Raw genomic sequence first — 18851 nt, forward strand, 5'->3', positions numbered from 1 at the left:
TGCTTTTGCAAGTTAACCAGAATCAGGTAATTTTATCTCTTCACCAGGCTTAATACATCTGCCCCATCACAACTAATCACAGATAAATGTTCAGCTCCTTTAAAAAAAACAACCTCATATAACATAACCGGGGTCCCCAGGCGCTACGTCCCAATAAAATATCTTACTTTGCCTTATGTCGTATGTTATTAAACAAAAACTGCTTGACAAGTCTCTGACCCAGGGGCTGATTACAGAGCTCATAGTGTATCAGTCACTGTGACACAATTAGTTCTATGTTAAAGCGTCAGATATTATATCTGTCCAGCAATAAAATAATGCTGATCCCCATGTAGAATTAACAGTACCCATGCCAGGGCAGATAAGTAGTCAAGGAGAAATGCATATTTGTGGCTTTATGCAGGGTTGGGTCCATCTCTGCAGTCAGACTGCCCACTTATAAAGATTGATATTGGATTGTATCACGCTCTACCAGGGTTGGGGTATGGGGGTGGGGACCTGGGAGGAAATAATGCTGGATGGATTGGTGCAGCAATACTAGGGTTAGTCCACACCCCTTCTGAAGTGCTTGGGGGGGGGGGGGGGGTTTGCTCACTCTGATTAGGGTGAGGTTGGGTGGGAAAGCTTTAGGGGTGGGGAGGTAATGAAATGTGTGAGGAGGGTGAAACCCTTTGTGACCAGAAAACTATAATGAGTTTCCCTGTCCCCCCCAGACCTTATACCATTTATAAACACTGTGTGTGATTTTCAGCAAAAAATGCCCAAAATTTGCATGGTTTCCAAAATCACACATGATGTAATGTTGTTTTGCAATAAAAATTGAACGTTTCGCAGTAAAAATCACACTTTTTGACATGTCTAAAAAATCGCTCATTACAAATCGCATCCAGATGTTTTCTCATAGAAAAACCTCAAAATAGCGAATGTAATAGGATGCGAATTTTTTAAGTGTCTAAAAAAAAATGCACCATATTGCAAATGTCACATTGGTGCAATTTTTCTAGACACCTAAAAAAACCGCACCCTATTACATCGCGCCTTGTGACCCTCGCCTTCATCTTGTTTCTTGGCATTGAATCTGTCCTGCCACTTCTACAGATCCCACTGTCCATAATAGATGACAATAACATCATTACCTCACAATTATTGATGGATACTCGTATAAGGAATGAATTACCTGACAATGAAATGTCACAGCCTCACAATCAACAGGAAACACGGCCCCTCTCAGAGTGAGAGAATGAGACTTTATTTTACAGCAAGCACAACACTATGGTGACTAAGGCTGCGTCTACACATTGAGTTTTGAGAGGTCCCTGTTAAAGGGACCTGTTTGGCCGGAAGGAGCCTGCGCATTTAAATCTATGGCTGCGTCTACACATTGCGTTTTAGCAGGATGCAGTCGAGCAGGAGCTGTTTAGCAGGATGCTTACCCAAGAGTTCTCTTTAAACTCCTCACCACCACCTTCAAGGCTCTCTCCTCCTCCACCGCTCCTTACCTCTCTTCACTGATCTCTATCCACACTCCCTCCCGTCCTCTTCGCTCCATCGCTGACCGCCGACTGACCTCTCACCTAATCACCTCCTCCCACTCCCGTGTCCAAGACTTCTCTCGCGCTGCCCCCTGCACTGGAACAACCTCCTGCCACCCATCAGGCTTTCTGATTCCCTTACCTCCTTCAAGCGCTCCCTCAAAACCCACTTTTTTCTACTAGCCTATCCCTCCTCCTAACCTCTTTTGATCCTCCTATCCTGCCTCCGTTCCCCTCCGTTCCTACTTATCCTATTGTTTTTCGTTCGTTCGTCCACCCACCTATTTTTAGTATGTTAACTCTTATGAGCAGGGCCCTCCTTCCTCACGTACTCACCCTACCTCTTTACCTCTGTGCTCCTGTCCTGTTCTTCCCTTCCTCTACTTCATCTTCAGTCTCCTCGACAATTTTGACACCTACTTCTGAACTGATGCTGATTTTAGTTCTACCAGCTATACCCCTATTTATACTGTATTTTTCAACACACCCTGTACGTTACCTTGTAATTTGTTTTTTGTTTGCTATGTACGGCGCTGCGGACACTTTGCGGTGCCTTATAAATAAACGTACTACTACTACTACAAGCCTGCTGCATCCTACCAAAATGCAATGTGAAGACACAAGAAGCTGCATCCTGCTAAACAGGATCCTGTTCAGCTGCATCCTACTAAAACGCAATGTGTAGATGCAGCCTAAAACCGCATGGTTATTTGCACACCTACTCAGCGTAGAAACCACCAGAAAGCAGAGATTAAAATGCAACAATGAAAAGACTTATTGCAGTGCGCTTCAAAAATACACAGCTGGAGCTAATAGCGTTCCCGGGATGAGATCATACTAGCTCAATACACTGAATAATAACAGGCAAACTCGCTTCGAGTTTCCATTGTGATTCCTCGGTGATGATTCTGAATTACTGAGCAGCCAGTAACATCCCGGAAGAGTCTATTGAAACAGACCCAACAAACACTGTCTAGAAACTGTGTTTATTCAGTTGGCAGGAGAACACAATTGTACATATTAAATTAAGCCCAGACCTTGAAGGGGATAACAAAGCAGTTTCTGAGGATCATGAGCTAGTCCGAGTTATGACCTCCAAGAACAGAGATGAATGTCCCTCCCCGTACCCTGTGTTCCATTCTGGGTCCAATTTCTGGATATACAACTAAGCTTCCTCCTGCTTGCATCTCTAGTAAAGCAACGGGACATTAATTACAATTGCTGCACCTAGAGGAACAAATATAAATGAGTCCAGGTTTGTCATGATTACAACAGGACAGATGGGACTTTCTGCATTCCTCACATTCTCATTATCAAGGTATAGCATTCTACAGAAACTACCGACACAAGGGGGAAAGTCGTCGTAGAAAATGATGTTGGTGGGCTTGTTACGGTCTTTGAAATGGATAGTCTTTAAAGAGCAGGAGTAGGACATGACCTTGCCAGAGCCAAGATCATTAGATTTAAGCATGGACATCTTCACCGATCATGGTCTATTGAGCAAAGTGTCCTCACGAGTTGAAGCTTCAAAACGACATTGGCAATAACTGACGGGTTCCATTACTCTGAAGGGAGGATCCTTGGCAATAAGTATGAGTTGGTCCCACTGTCTAGAAGGTATCTCTTGTGGTTTTCTAGAGAGGAGGAAGAGAGAACTTACTCATATATACCGAAAGAGGCAACGTCAACATGTTCTTGTTGATAGAGATATCTTGAAGGATGCACCTAGTCCCTGGGGATGATGAAGGTTGCGTGTAGTATATGTGGCACATGGTTTGGGGATTATGACATGGGGGTTATTGGACATTGGGTCTCTAGTAGTGTTGGAAAAGGAAGTTAGTATTTTGTAGATATCAGGCGTGTTCTTCGTGGATGAGGAGAAAGATGTCTATGAGAATGTATGAGATGACTTTTGATGGTAACTAGGTGTTCCTCAGTGGATGTATGTCTATCTTCTGAAAGTATAGACATAATAGGGGGTCATTGCGTGTTATATTGAGGTTGAGTAGATGATGCAAATTGAGTACTAGGCAATTGGCAAAGCGAAACATGGGTGATTTGCTCTATGTGGATGCCCAGTCAGCGGGCACACAGCAAATCTGCACGGGCACAGAGCTTGTGAAGGTTCCACAGATGCTGGTTTCCTGCGTCCATGGAACACGGAGTTCCTTCTGTTGTGTTACAGAGTTTACTTAAACTGTAATAGTGAATTTGTTGTATTTAAAATAAATTGATTCAAAATATGGGCCCAAGTGGAAAGGAGGTGAGTGATAAAAACCTAGAACATATGGTTCTGTTGTCAACCCGCAGGCATCTTACGACAGTTTGCACTTAGCATATTCCTACAATGACAGATTTCTTAATGAATACAAGTTGCACCTCGATCTGGGCACAGTTCCAGGCAACTCTGCCTCAGTCTACTGTATAGCCATTATTGACATTGATTTGTGAGCAGGGAAACACACACGTATACCGTAAGTGGGTATTGAGGTCTTACCACACCCAGGGCGATATGTACTAAGCCTTGAAAAGCGATAAAATGGAGAGTGACAAACCACCAACCAATCTGCTCATAACTGTAATTTTGTAAACACCTGTGGCATGACAGTTAGGAGCTAATTAGATGATACTTGATCAATCTCTAATCGATCACTTTTCAAGCTTAGCACATCTGGCCCACCTATCTGTGTAGAGTTTACATGTCTTCTCAAAGTTTGCATGTGTTTATGTGTGTTTATATATATATATATATATATATATATGTGTGTGTGTGTGTGTGTGTGCTCGCGGATGTCCACGGCAGCCATATTTACAAATGTATCACTGTGAGTGTCCATTCATCTTCAAGTAGAAGGCCCACGTCGACCACTGTTTACAGCCACAGCCGTCGCCATTGAGTTGAGACTATACTCCCACCCCCACCCCATGCTGGGTGCAAAAGATCTGTCCAGAACAGGTGCCACACCTCATTCCGCATGCTGTAGACAAGCACAAGCTCACCCACACACCCGTGACACTGGCACAAGGCTGACCTGATCTATACGCCTGCCTGGTGATTGCCTCCAAAATGCCATTTTTTTGGACCTTATTCTGGTCCGTTCGCAGCCGGCAATCATTCGCACAGGGACAGATGTTTGGCACATGTGCAGCCACATTTTTGTTCGCAGGGTTCACGCACCCATAGCTGCGGGCAGGGGGCATGGGGTGGCGGCAAAGAGTTGCATCCATGGAAATGCCCAGCATTCCCATGGTAATAGGGCCGTGATGTGGGCGCATTCGCAGTGCGGCGTCTGGTGGAGAATCAACCAGAATAACCCCATATATGTAGGTGCTATATATTTCTAACTGTTAACAAAATGAGGTCTGTGTAATCTGTGGCAATGCCTACTTACAGGTGTATTTTGTATTTCAGGCAGCACGGATGGTGTAATGGTTACCATAGCATTACTGCCTCACAGTATCCCCCACTGTCACGGGTTCGATCCCCACCATAGCCCTAACTGTGCAGAGTTTGTATATTCTCCCCGTACTTGCGTGGGTTTCCTCCGGGTACTCCGGTTTCCTCCCACATACCAAATATATACTGGTAGGTTAATTGGCTTCCAACAAATGAACCCTAGAATGTCTATGTGTGCATGTACATGTGGTAGGGAACATCGATTGTCAGCACCACTGGGGCAGGGACTGATGTGAATGTTCAAATATTCTCTGTACGGCGCTGCGGAATCTGTGTGCGCTATATAAGTAACTGTTCATAATAATAATATATTTATGTGGCATGTAAGGAAATAAAACAGGGACAGTGAGCCCCGCTGTGTTCCGTGGATGACGTGACCTCCAGCCTCTGTATATACTGAATGTGATTACAGTAATGAGAATCAGAATAGGAAACAAATGAGCGAATCCGGATGTCTACAGGTGTGCCGATCGCAGGTGGGTGTTCTGTCTCTACCAGGCGAGAAGTCCTACCAGGTAATCATTGTTCAGCGAGCGCCTCTAGTCCGGGTACAGGATGAAGCCGGAGAACGTGCTGTATTTATTATTGTTGCCCCCGTGGGCTTTGCCACCGTCCAGTTTGACATAAATCTCGTCCCCTGAGTCCAGATGAAGCACCACACTGTTACTGGCGTAGTCGTAGTTCTGATCCGCGTCCTGTGCTATAGCGCTGGCCCGGACCTGAGGGACACACAGAAGAGACAGGAGTCAGGCTTACAGATCACTATGGAGACTGAAAACACTTGAATTCCCCCTATAGAGGTGAGGAGCAGCTTTAGCCTTTCATTATATAGGATTTCCTGGGTTTAATTTTCCAATGATATTTCATCTTACATATCGTTATATCCCAATGTGCTGTCTCACGACTCTGGCATCAAAGGGGGCCCAAGTTTTACATAACCTACTTATATAAGCACCGGTATAAGATGGTAAATAAAACGCACATTTATACTGACTAGAAATAAATTATATGTCAGATGTAAGTAATTATCTACCATGTATGGGTATCCCTGACCGGACACACAGGGACTGTACAATACACAGAGCCATAAGATCCAACACAATACACAGAGCCATAAGATACAACACAATACACAATGATCCTCATATCCTGACCTCACACACAGGGACTGTACAATACAGAGATCCATAAGATACAACACACTACACAGGGACTGTACAATACACAGAGCCATAAGATCCAACACAATACACAGAGCCATAAGATACAACACAATACACAATGATCCTCATATCCTGACCTCACACACAGGGACTGTACAATACAGAGATCTATAAGATCAAACACAATACAGTGATCCTCACACCCTGACCTGACACACAGGGACTGTACAATACACAGAGCCATAAGATCCAACACAATACACAGAGCCATAAGATACAACACAATACACAGAGCCATAAGATTCAATACAATACAGTGATCCTCACACCCTGACCTGACACACAGGGACTGTACAATACAGAGATCCATAAGATCCAACACAATACACAGGAACTGTACAATACACAGAGCCATAAGATCCAACACAATACAGTGATCCTCACATCCTGACCTGACACACAGGGCCTGTACAATACAGAGATCCATGAGATACAACACAATACACAGGAACTGTACAATACACAGAGCCATAAAATACAACACAATGCACAGTGATCCTCACACCTGACTTGACACACAGGGACTGTACAATACAAAGATCCATGAGATACAACACAATCCAGTGATCCTCACATCCTGACCTCACCCACAGGAACTGTACAATACACAGAGCCATAAGATCAAACACAATACAGTGATCCTCACATCCTGACCTGATACACAGGGACTGTACAATACACAGAGCCATAAGATACAACACAATACAGTGATCCTCACACCCTGACCTGACGCACAGGGACTGTACAATACAGAGTCTAATAAGATACAACACAATACAGTGACCCTAACACCCTCACCTGACATACATGGATTGTACAATACACAGAGCCATAAGATCAAACACAATACAGTGATCCTCCCATCCTGACCTCACCCACAGGAACTGTACAATACACAGAGCCATAAGATACAACACAATACAGTGACCCTCACACCTTGACCACCTGACACACAGGGACTGTCCAATACAGAGATCTATAAGATACAACACAATACACAGGGACTGTACAATACGCAGTGACATAAGATACAACACAATACAGTGATCCTCACATCCTGACCTGACCCACATGGACTGTACAATACGCAGAGACATAAGATCCAACACAATACAGTGATCCTCACACCCTGACCTGACACACAGGGACTGTACAATACAGAGATCCATAAGATACAACACAATACACAGGGACTGTACAATACGCAGAGACACATGATACAACACAATACAGTGATCCTCACATCCTGACCTGACCCACAGGGACTGTACAATACGCAAATACATAATATCCAACACAATACAGTGATCCTCACACCCTGACCTGACACACAGGGACTGTACAATACACAGATCCATAATATCCAACACAATACACAGTGAACCCCACACCCTGACCTGACACACAGGGACTTTACAATACACAGAGCCATAAGATACAACACAATACAGTGATCCTCACTCCCTGACCTGACCCACAGGGACTGTACAATACACAGAGCTATAAGCTACAACACAATACAGTGATCCTCACACCCTGACCTGACCCACAGGGACTGTACAATACACAGAGCTATAAGCTACAACACAATACAGTGATCCTCACACCATGACCTGACACACAGGGACTGTACAATACACAGAGCTATAAGCTACAACACAATACAGTGATCCTCACTCCCTGACCTGACACACAGGGACTGTACAATACACAGAGCTATAAGCTACAACACAATACAGTGATCCTCACTCCCTGACCTGACACACTGGGACTGTACAATACACAGAGCTATAAGCTACAACACAATACAGTGATCCTCACTCCCTGACCTGACACACAGGGACTGTACAATACACAGAGCCATAAAACACAGCATGATACAGTGCCCAGCAATTGTCTCCTGATAGGATCCACAGAAACTGTTAAAGTACAGATGATCGATACTTTGCATGTGCACGAACGGACCCTGCAACACAGGACGGCACCAGACTAATGCCCCTTTCACATCGCACTTTTAAAACGGTATATTGCTGTTTTTTTTTCCATTTTAAAACGTTTAAGGCTGCAATGTGAAAGTGCCAGAGTTGATTTACCGGTTAAAGTTAACCGGTATTTCAACACGGTAAAAAAGCAGAGTCCTACACGTTTTAAAGCCGTTTTTTTGGCAGTGTGAATGGCTCTATTTCAATGGCTTGAAACGTGTCCCTTGGGGGTTAAACAGGTTGAATGTTTGAATGGTATTAAATGATTTTTAAAACGGTTTTTACCTGCAATGTGAAAGGTCTCAAGGATCAGACCAGTTTTAAAGTCCCATTTAAGAATACAGGGTCATTACCCATTTCTGCAATGTGAAAGCAGTACAATAGTTATTGACAGACTGATGCTGTTTGTGGTCGGGGAGGGGACGGTGACACGATGGCGCAGGTCTGATCGCTGCAGCAGCAGTAATACTTACATTCCCCCCTGCTGCATTACCATACCGCGTTACCACTGCCGCTTCCAAGGAATCAGCAGCAGCAACAGCTCTAATGGCCACTGAGTGACATCACTATGCAGAAATCCATCATCCTGACACACAGAAACTGACTGGAGCCTAATGGTGCACAGAGCCATAAGATCCAACACAATACAGTGATCCTTACAGGGACTGTATAATACACATAGCTATAAACTACAACACAATACAGTGATCCTCATACCCGGACCTGACACACAGAAACTGACTGGAGCCTAATGGTACACAGAGCCATAAGATCCAACACAATACAGTGATCCTCATACCTGGACCTGACACACACAGGGACAGTACAATACACAGAGCCATAAGATCCAACACAATACAGTGACCCTCACACCCTCACCTGACACACAGAAACTGACTGGATCCTAATGGTACACAGAACCATAATATCCAACACAATACAGTGACCCCCCATACCCGGACCTGACACACACAGGGACAGTACAATACACAGAGCCATAAGATCCAACACAATACAGTGACCCTCACACCCTGACCTGACACACAGAAACTGACTGGAGCCTAATGGTACACAGAGACATGAGATCCAACACAATATAGTGACCCTCATACCCAGACTGACCTACAGGGACTGTACAATACACAGAGCCATAAACTACAACACAATACAGTGACCCTTACACCCTGACCAGACACACAGAAACTGACTGGATCCTAATGGTACACAGAACCATAAGATCCAACACAATACAGTGATCCTCACACCCTGATCTGACACACAGGGACTTTACAATACACAGAGCCATAAGATCCCACACCATACAGTGATCCTTACAGCTACTGTACAATACGCAGAGCCATAAACTACAACACAATACAGTGACCCTCACACCCTGACCAGACACACAGAAACTGACTGGATCCTAATGGTACACAGAGCCATAAGATCCAACACAATACAGTGATCCTCACACCCTGACCTGACACACAGGGACTGTACAATACACAGAGCCATAAACTACAACACAATACAGTGACTCCCACACCCTAACCTGACACACAGAAACTGACTGGATCCTAATGGTATACAAAGCCATAAGATCCAACACAATACAGTGATCCTTACAGGGACTGTGCAATACACAGAGCTATAAAATACAACACAATACAGTGATCCTCATACCCAGACCTGACACACAGAAACTGACTCTATCCTAATGGTACACAGATCCTGTCCTCAGATGACGTTAGCTGTTGGGGCCAAACCCCAGAAAGCTTATATTAGTTGGACTAATAAATAGGCCCCATAGTATTTGGTTACACCCCCAAAATGGGTGTTTTCAGGGGATATGCCAGGAATATAAAGTAATAATAGAACTAGGCCCTTTGTTCTCTTTCATTTTATTATTTAGATTTTTGAATATCTTGAAGTAAATAGTCATTTATTAAAACCAACTGACCTGATGCAATATTTAATTTTTTAGTGCTATCAGCATATATAACAGGGCTGGTGTGCGGGGTATAGGGTAAGGGTTCGGCCATTGCTGGGCTCTCTGATGGTGAGTCTAGTTTCTACAAGCAAAGGGATCAGTTATCGCCATTTGTTTGTGTGTCACTGAGCGCAGTGGGAGGGAACTCAGTCCTGCCTATCACCTGCGGCTTGTCTCTGAAGGAATGAGCGCAGTGGGAGGGATCTCAGTCCTGCCTATCACCTGCGGCTTGTCTCTGAAGGAATGAGCGCAGTGGGAGGAATCTCAGTCCTGCCTTTCACCTGCGGCTTGTCTCTGAAGGAATGAGCGCAGTGGGAGGGATCTCAGTCCTGCCTATCACCTGCGGCTTGTCTCTGAAGGAATGAGCGCAGTGGGAGGGATCTCAGTCCTGCCTATCACCTGCGGCTTGTCTCTGAAGGAATGAGCGCAGTGGGAGGGATCTCAGTCCTGCCTATCACCTGCGGCTTGTCTCTGAAGGAATGAGCGCAGTGGGAGGGATCTCAGTCCTGCCTATCACCTGCGGCTTGTCTCTAAAGGAATGAGCGCAGTGGGAGGGATCTCAGTCCTGCCTTTCACCTGCGGCTTGTCTCTAAAGGAATGAGCGCAGTGGGAGGGATCTCAGTCCTGTCTATCACCTGCGGCTTGTCTCTGAAGGAATGAGCGCAGTGGGAGGGATCTCAGTCCTGCCTATCACCTGCGGCTTGTCTCTGAAGGAATGAGTGCAGTGGGAGGGATCTCAGTCCTGCCTATCACCTGCGGCTTGTCTCTGAAGGAATGAGCGCAGTGGGAGGGAACTCAGTCCTGCCTATCACCTGCGGCTTGTCTCTGAAGGAATGAGTGCAGTGGGAGGGATCTCAGTCCTGCCTATCACCTGCGGCTTGTCTCTGAAGGAATGAGCGCAGTGGGAGGGAACTCAGTCCTGCCTATCACCTGCGGCTTGTCTCTGAAGGAATGAGTGCAGTGGGAGGGATCTCAGTCCTGCCTATCACCTGCGGCTTGTCTCTAAAGGAATGAGCGCAGTGGGAGGGATCTCAGTCCTGTCTTTCATCTGCGGCTTGTCTCTGAAGGAATGAGTGCAGTTGGAGGGATCTCAGTCCTGCCTATCACCTGCGGCTTGTCTCTGAAGGAATTAGCGCAGTGGGAGGGAACTCAGCCCTGCCTATCATGTGTCGAAATTCGGGACAAAAAAATTTGAAAAACCCCACCTCGACCTTCCCCATGTCAACCTAATGCTTGTTTCGACCTAATGATCTTGTCGACCTAACCCATGTCAACCTACAGTCATGTCGACCTAAATGCATGTCGACCATCTTGCTCTCTACCCAATGATCCCAACCCAACACGCCTGCGTTCCCCAACCAATCCCCATTAACACCTACACAGTCACTTTCTGTCAATCACTCTTCAAAGAAATCCTTAGCGGCCCCATAGCGCATGGTCATTGCGATCGCAGCACACGCACAGTCTGCCGATAATCCCTCCATTGCGTACAAACATGAATTAGTCCCACAGGGTCTGATTCAGACCTGTTTAGCAAGGCTGCAATATTTGGAGACGGGCAAAACCATGCTGCGCTGCAGGTGGGGCAGATGTAACAGGTGCAGAGAGAGTTAGATTTGACGTGCATCATGCTGGCGGAGTGTGGTCATCTCTGGTAATTTCCCACCACATTCATCATAATGCTCCATAACCATCTGAACAATCAGATTATAATCAGGCGCTGCGGCCTTATATAGGCTATATACAGCTATGTAGGGACAATGGGGCTGATTCAGGATCACTCAGTGCCATCCGAATTCGGAGTTTGCACATGCACATTTCTGTGTCCGAGGTGGGGTGGGGGCGTTTGGCCAGGCGGCATTTCAGCGCACGGCAAGCAGCAAATTTCGCTGCATACCGCGCCAACCAGAATCACCCCCAATATGGGCTTGTGTATCAAAGGAGGTAATTCTGCGAGCCAACTAAACGCTGCCCACTGCCTGCACGAACACCCGCTAACCACCCACCCCCCCTTCCATAAACATCCATTCGCAGCCTTGCGTGCAGGGACAAAACCATTCGATGGTCACTGACCATCGAAATGATTTCTAAAGTGCTTGCAAATCTAAGTCACTCTCTGGTGACTCAGATTTGAGGTGCCCTGTTATGTGAACACCCTGGCCAGCTGACATCCAGCGAACGCGCAGGGGAGCGAACAGACCAGAATGACATCCCTAATGTGTGCGTACAAGGGCCACTCAGAACCAAACCACCTGGTGTATCAATAAATAATTAGAATTCCCCCAAAACCCATCCCACACGCAATACAAAAAAAAACAGAATACTGTCACTACTAAATTTTGGCTCAAGAGCTGACAACTACAGTAGTAGGAAGTTCACAGTTACTTCTAGATCTACTCCAAAATACAAAGCACAGTTTTACAGCAGCCCAAACTCCCACTACACTACTCGCACCTCCGTAGGGTAGCTGGCGCTTTCTGCAGATTTGGGATTTGGCCACCCGGGTGAGGGCTGCGAGATGTGGTGCGACTGATGGCTTCAATTCCTACCCTTCATTTTTATTCCCTCCAAAGGCAGAATGTTAGTAAAGAGAATTTAATGTATCAAAAACTAACAATGCTTTATAACACAAATAGTTACAATGAAAGAACAAGCTGACACACTGTATAAATCATAGACCATTTCCATGTGGAATAAAACATAAAAGAACCACACTCCAGTATGCAGAACTCTAAACTAGGGGTGGCTAAACCGGCCCCCAAGATCTACCAGCAGGCCATGTTTTCCACGCCACATGTGGATCTGTAGAACGTGTCACTTAGAAATGATTGTATCACCTGTTTGAAAATGTGACAGTTAGTAATGAGGGCACCTGTGCACCAGCCAAGCGGTCTGGAAAACTTGGACCGTTGGTAGACCTTGAGGACCTGTTTGGCCTGCCCTGCTCTAAGAATGGGGTTCTCAAACTTGGTCCTCAGGACCCCACACAGTTCATGTTCTCCCGGGCACCCGTCAGGTGCACAGGTGCATTCAGTACTCACTGAAAAGATCCACAGGTGGAAAATGGTTAGTTTATCTCCACACTCACAGTGAGCATTTATCTGGGGGTTATTCAGATCTGATCGCTTCTCTGCTAAATTTCAGAGCCCTGCGATCAGCAATACGCCGCCCAGTCTGAGTGAAATCCCCCCCCCCCCCCCAGCAAGCCTGCAAATTGCTTAGCACAGCCTGGGAAAATCAGCTGAATCTATCGATTCCCTGCAAATCAATATGCAAGCCTCTCACCATCGGATGATTTTCCCGGTGTGCGCAGTCTGTGCGTTGCCCAGAACTTACTGAGTGGCTGCGATAGATTCAGTTGGATCGGGGATGAAGCTGACATCACATGACTTCCTGTCAAACACCTGGACACGCCTCCGTTTTCCCTGACACTGGGCGGGACTCTGTAATAACCCCGGCTGCACATCGCCGGCATCCGTATTGTTAATAATCGCATATGCAGTAACATATGCGATTATTAACGCAAAAGCGATGGCCGGCGATGTGCAGCGGGTCCCCCGTCCCTCCGGGAACCCTCCCCTGGCTGTGAGGGCTCCGGTTCCTCCTCCCTGCACCGGAAAGCTGTGCAGGGAGGAGGAGATCACTGGTCCGGGCAGCACAGCAGGAGGCTGCCCAGACACAGATGAGGGGGGTGCGGCGCGGATCGGCGGGGGGCGCGCGAGCGGCGTGGGATGCGAAGGGAAGCCCATAGGCTTCCATAGGGTTACGCCATCTAGAACTCGCACAACCCCCCGCAGCGAAGCCCCAGCGGTGGGGCTTTGCTGCATATGAAAATGCTGTAAAAAAAAACGGAAACTGGGATTTTGTGGCATTTTTAGTTTGGTGCATCTCGCCCACTGCCAGAAAATGGACAATTACATCCCCAAACGCCGGCTTCCTGTCAATCAACTTGCATACGGCAAGCTGGGGGAAAGTAGCAGGCTTTTATCGCAGGACAGCCTCACACATGTGTACTACGGTCTATACACATGTGCAGCCTATCGATAATCGCCTGGCCTGCGATTCTGCAGCCATGAGATTAGGTCTGAATAACCCCCAATGAATATAATCATTTGTTTTTTAGGGGTTAAATGATAAAAATATTTATATTATTTCATCTCTCTTTAAAAAATTTTTTTGGCCCACTGAAAGCCTAAAAGTGGGCTGTGACTACCCCTAAGTGGGTGTACCCCTTACCACTCCTTGCCATTAACCCTAAAGAAGATGAGTGATGCTCATGTATATGGGGGCCCATTATATACTGTGATTTACCAGCGGGCACTGGTACATCTACCTTATATACTGTATGTGTATTATATAATCCCAGATACAGGATGCCATTGGCATATCTCCTGTAGGTACTGGGTGCCCATTATATACTGTGACTTACCAGCGGGCACTGTTATATCTACCTTATGTACAGTATGTGTATTATATAATCCCAGATACAGGATGCCATTGGCATATCTCCTGTGGGTACTGAGTGCCCATTATATACTGTTACTTACCAGCGGGCACTGGTACATCTACCTTATGTACTGTATGTGTATTATATAATCCCAGATACAGGATGCCATTGGCATATCTCCTGTAGGTACTGGGTGCCCATTATATACTGTGACTTACTAGCGGGCACTGTTATATCTACCTTATGTACAGTATGTGTATTATATAATCCCAGATACAGGATGCCATTGGCATATCTCCTGTGGGTACTCAGTGCCCATTATATATACTGTGACCTACCAGCGGGCACTGTTATATCTACCTTATGTACAGTATGTGTATTATATAATCCCAGATACAGGATGCCATTGGCATATCTCCTGTAGGTACTGGGTGCCCATTATATACTGTGATTTACCAGCGGGCACTGGTACATCTACCTTAGGTACTGTATGTGTATTATATAATCCCAGATACAGGATGCCATTGGCATATCTCCTGTGGGTACTGAGTGCCCATTATATACTGTGACCTACCAGCGGGCACTGTTATATCTACGTTATGTACTGTATGTGTATTATATAATCCCAGATACAGGATGCCATTGGCATATCTCCTGTGGGTACTGAGTGCCCATTATATACTGTGATTTACCAGCGGGCACTGGTACATCTACCTTATGTACTGTATGTGTATTATATAATCCCAGATACAGGATGCCATTGGCATATCTCCTGTGGTTGCCTATTATACAATGCCAGTTACAAGATGCCCAGCATATCCGGATATTGGGTAGAGGGTGTGATGTGGTTACTGTGAGAGTAACAAGACACCATTGGCATGTGTAATGTGGGCACAACCTATAGCACAATGTGCCCATTACAACATGCCAGTGACATATTTACCATGGATGGAAATATAACTGTCAGTGGGCATTATCCTGTGCCATCCCATCTATATACAGCTGCCTTATTATACAGGATATACATGTAAATTGTCCATTAATCATAATTAATGTTATCACCAAATATAGAGGTCAGAAAGCTGGGACTCCCAATGCTGATATCACAATTATCAGAAGATGGATAATGGCCACATGGGGATAATACTGACATTTTCTGGGCTCCATCCAATAAATACCAAATCAGCCCCACCCCAGCTATATCACACTGGTCACGTGCTGGATAATGCTGACATTGCCCCTGTTCTCAGATCACCCTAAGCGCCCGCAGGCGGGTCCTGCGTTTCACACCCGACCCCCCCCCCCCCCCCATGTCACTCGCTCACCCGGCAATTCTAGCACCGGTCCCCAGCCACATTCACCCAACACACCCGCTGCCATCACCCTAGTCTCAGCTCCTACTCGTGGGTGTGCTGGTACCCTAACTACTTTCATCCATCCGCGGGTGACCTACTCCGGGCTCACCTGTCACCCTCCTCTGTCCCCCGGACTCTCCTGTCACCCCCCCTCTGTCCCACGGACTCTCCTGACACCCTCCTCTGTCCCCCGGACTCTCCTGACACCCTCATCCATACTCCAGACTCCCCTGTCACCCTCCTCTGTATGGTGTACCCCAGACTCTCCTGACACCCTCACCTGTACCCCAGACTCTCCTGACACCCTCACCTGTACCCCGGACTCCCCTGTCACCCTCATCCGTACCCCAGACTCCACTGTCACACTCCTATGTCACCCTCCTTTGTCCCCTGGCTCCACTGTCACCCTCCTCTGTACCCCGGACTCTCCTATCACCATCCTGTGTCCCCAGGACACACCTGTCACCCTCCTCTGTCCCCAGGACTGACCTGTCACCCTCCTCTGTCAACGGGACTCACCTCTCACCCTCCTCCGGCCCCCGGACTCACCTGTCACCCTCCTCTATCCCCGGGACTCACCTGTCACCCTCCTCTATCCCCGGGACTTACCTCTCACCCTCCTCTGTCCCCAGGACTCACCTGTCACCTTCCTCTGTCCCCGGGACTCACCTGTCACCCTCCTCTGTCCCCGAGACTCACCTGTCACCTTCCTCTGTCCCCGGGACTCACCTGTCACCCTCCTGTGTACCCTGGACTCCCCTGTTACCCTCATCCGTACCCCAGACTACACTGTCACCCTCCTTTGTCCCCCTGACACCACTGTCACCCTCCTATGTTATCCTCCTCTGTCCCCGGCACTCACCTGTCACCCGCCCCGCCCCATGTCACCAGCCAGCCCCCCCCCCCCCATCTCATCTGCCCCCTTTGTCACCTCCCCTCACCAGTCCCCCCCCTGCCATCCCCTCACCTGTTCCCTCCTATCACCCCCCACCTGTCCCACCCAGCCACCTGCCCCCCCCCCCGTCTCACCTGTCCCCCCTCTCACCTGACCCCCACATACTGGTGCCCCCCCCTCTCACCTGTCCCCCGTCTCACCTGTCCCCCCCCTCTCACCTGTCCGTTCTTGCACAGGTCCGCCCACATACTGGTGCCCCCCCTCCTCTCACCTGCCCCCTCCCTCTCACCTGTCCGTTCTTGCACAGGTCCGCCCACATACTGGTGCCCCCCCCTCTCACCTGTCTCTGTCCCGTCTCACCTGTCCCCCCCCTCACCTGTCCGTTCTTGCACAAGTCCGCCCACATACTGGTGCCGTCCCCCGTCACCTGTCCCCCACATGCTGGTGCCGTCCCCCCTCTCACCTGCCCCCCCCCTCTCACCTGTCCGTTCTTGCACAGGTCCGCCCACATACTGGTGCCCCCCCCCCCCCCCTCACCTGTCCCCCCCCTTCTCACCTGTCCGTTCTTGCACAAGTCCGCCCACATACTGGTGCCCCCCGCCCCCCCCCCCCCTCCTCTCACCTGTCCCCCCCCCCCCCCTCTCACCTGTCCGTTCTTGCACAGGTCCGCCCACATACTGGTGCCGTCGCCGCCCCGCATGAGGATGTGGTAGGTGAAGTAGTAGATGCCGGGCACCTGGCAGGTGAACTTGCCGGTGCTGGGGTCGTAGTGGTTGCCCAGGTTGGTCACTACGTCGTCGAACTTGAGCAGCTCGTAGCCCTCGTGGGGGCTCTTCAGCCCGACATAGAAGGCGATGCGGGGCCCCGGGAGCGCGGCGGAGACAGTCCCGGACACGGAGCCTCCCGAACCCACCGATCTGCCGGGCTCACCTCTCTCTCCGGGCGGGCCCCTGGGTCCGGGGGGTCCCGGCTCTCCCGGGGGGCCCCTGGCTCCCGGCTTCCCCGGCCGGCCCGGCTCCCCCTTTGGCCCCTGGATGAAGGGCGGAGGGGCCCCGCTGAGGTCCTGCAGAGCCTCCCCCGTGGTGCTGGGGGGGTGTCCGGTGTACGGGTCACAGATCATCCGGCAGGTCCCCAGCATCTCATAGTGGCCCTGACCCGGGGGCGGCAGCGCCAGCAGCGGGATCACTATCACCAGCACCAGGAGCATGGCGACCCCCAGGGCCACCAGCCACACCCGCCTGCGGGGCACCAGGGTGACAGCCGGACACCGAGGCTGCAGCCAGACTGCGAGCTGCTCTCTGCGAGCCGGGGACACGGTGACAGCGGGGAGGGGGAGGGGCGGGGGGAGCGGCCACCCGGGGGACTAGGGGGGGTGGTGGTCTGCGAGGGGGGATCTCAGCCCCACCCGGGGGAACCCCCACCCTGGTTATATATAATGTACATTGCTGCCCCCACCACAGGGAACCCCCACCCTGCATCATATATAACTGTATACACTATACTCACAGACTGCACTGATTCTGCACAGGAGACAGAGAATTCACAGCAGCCCCCCAATGTACATCACATATACACACACCCCTATATACATCACATATACCCCCCAAACCTGCATCACATATACACACACCCCCATATACATCACATATACCCCCAAACCTGCATCACATATACACCCGCACCACCACCACCACCCATATACATCACATATACCCCCCCAAACCTGCATCACATATACCCCCCGCCACCACCACCACCCATCGACATCACATATACTGTGTTATATGCTGCACTTCTACAGAGGACCCCGTGGATATAAGCTGACTGCACAGACTCCGTCATGCTGGACCTGCAGTGTGGGTGCCGGTCACTCCCAGTGTCCTGCTGTAAGTAACTCTCAGGTATCCTTTTGTCTATCATTCTCATTTTCCAGTCTGTCAGTAATCCTGGTGTCCCACATGTCAGTAAAA

The 18851-nt window shown here is 48.6% G+C and overlaps 1 protein-coding gene across 1 annotated transcript; it reads right to left on the reverse strand.

The window, feature by feature from the left end:
* Window positions 1–2499: 2499 nt before the first annotated feature.
* On the reverse strand, window positions 2500–18210 carry C1QL2 (complement C1q like 2). The gene is made up of 3 exons (XM_083154293.1): window positions 17528–18210; window positions 5502–5708; window positions 2500–3166 (listed from the first exon to the last, which is right to left on the reverse strand). Exons 1-2 carry the CDS (start codon window positions 18086–18088, stop codon window positions 5529–5531), a joined length of 741 nt encoding a protein of 246 aa, XP_083010419.1. The 5' UTR covers window positions 18089–18210; the 3' UTR covers window positions 2500–3166; window positions 5502–5528.
* Between the last annotated feature and the right edge of the window lie 641 nt (window positions 18211–18851).

The sequence above is a fragment of the Crinia signifera genome, chromosome 7 (assembly GCF_055691185.1).
Source record: "Crinia signifera chromosome 7, ASM5569118v1, whole genome shotgun sequence".
Classification (NCBI taxonomy): domain Eukaryota; kingdom Metazoa; phylum Chordata; class Amphibia; order Anura; family Myobatrachidae; genus Crinia; species Crinia signifera.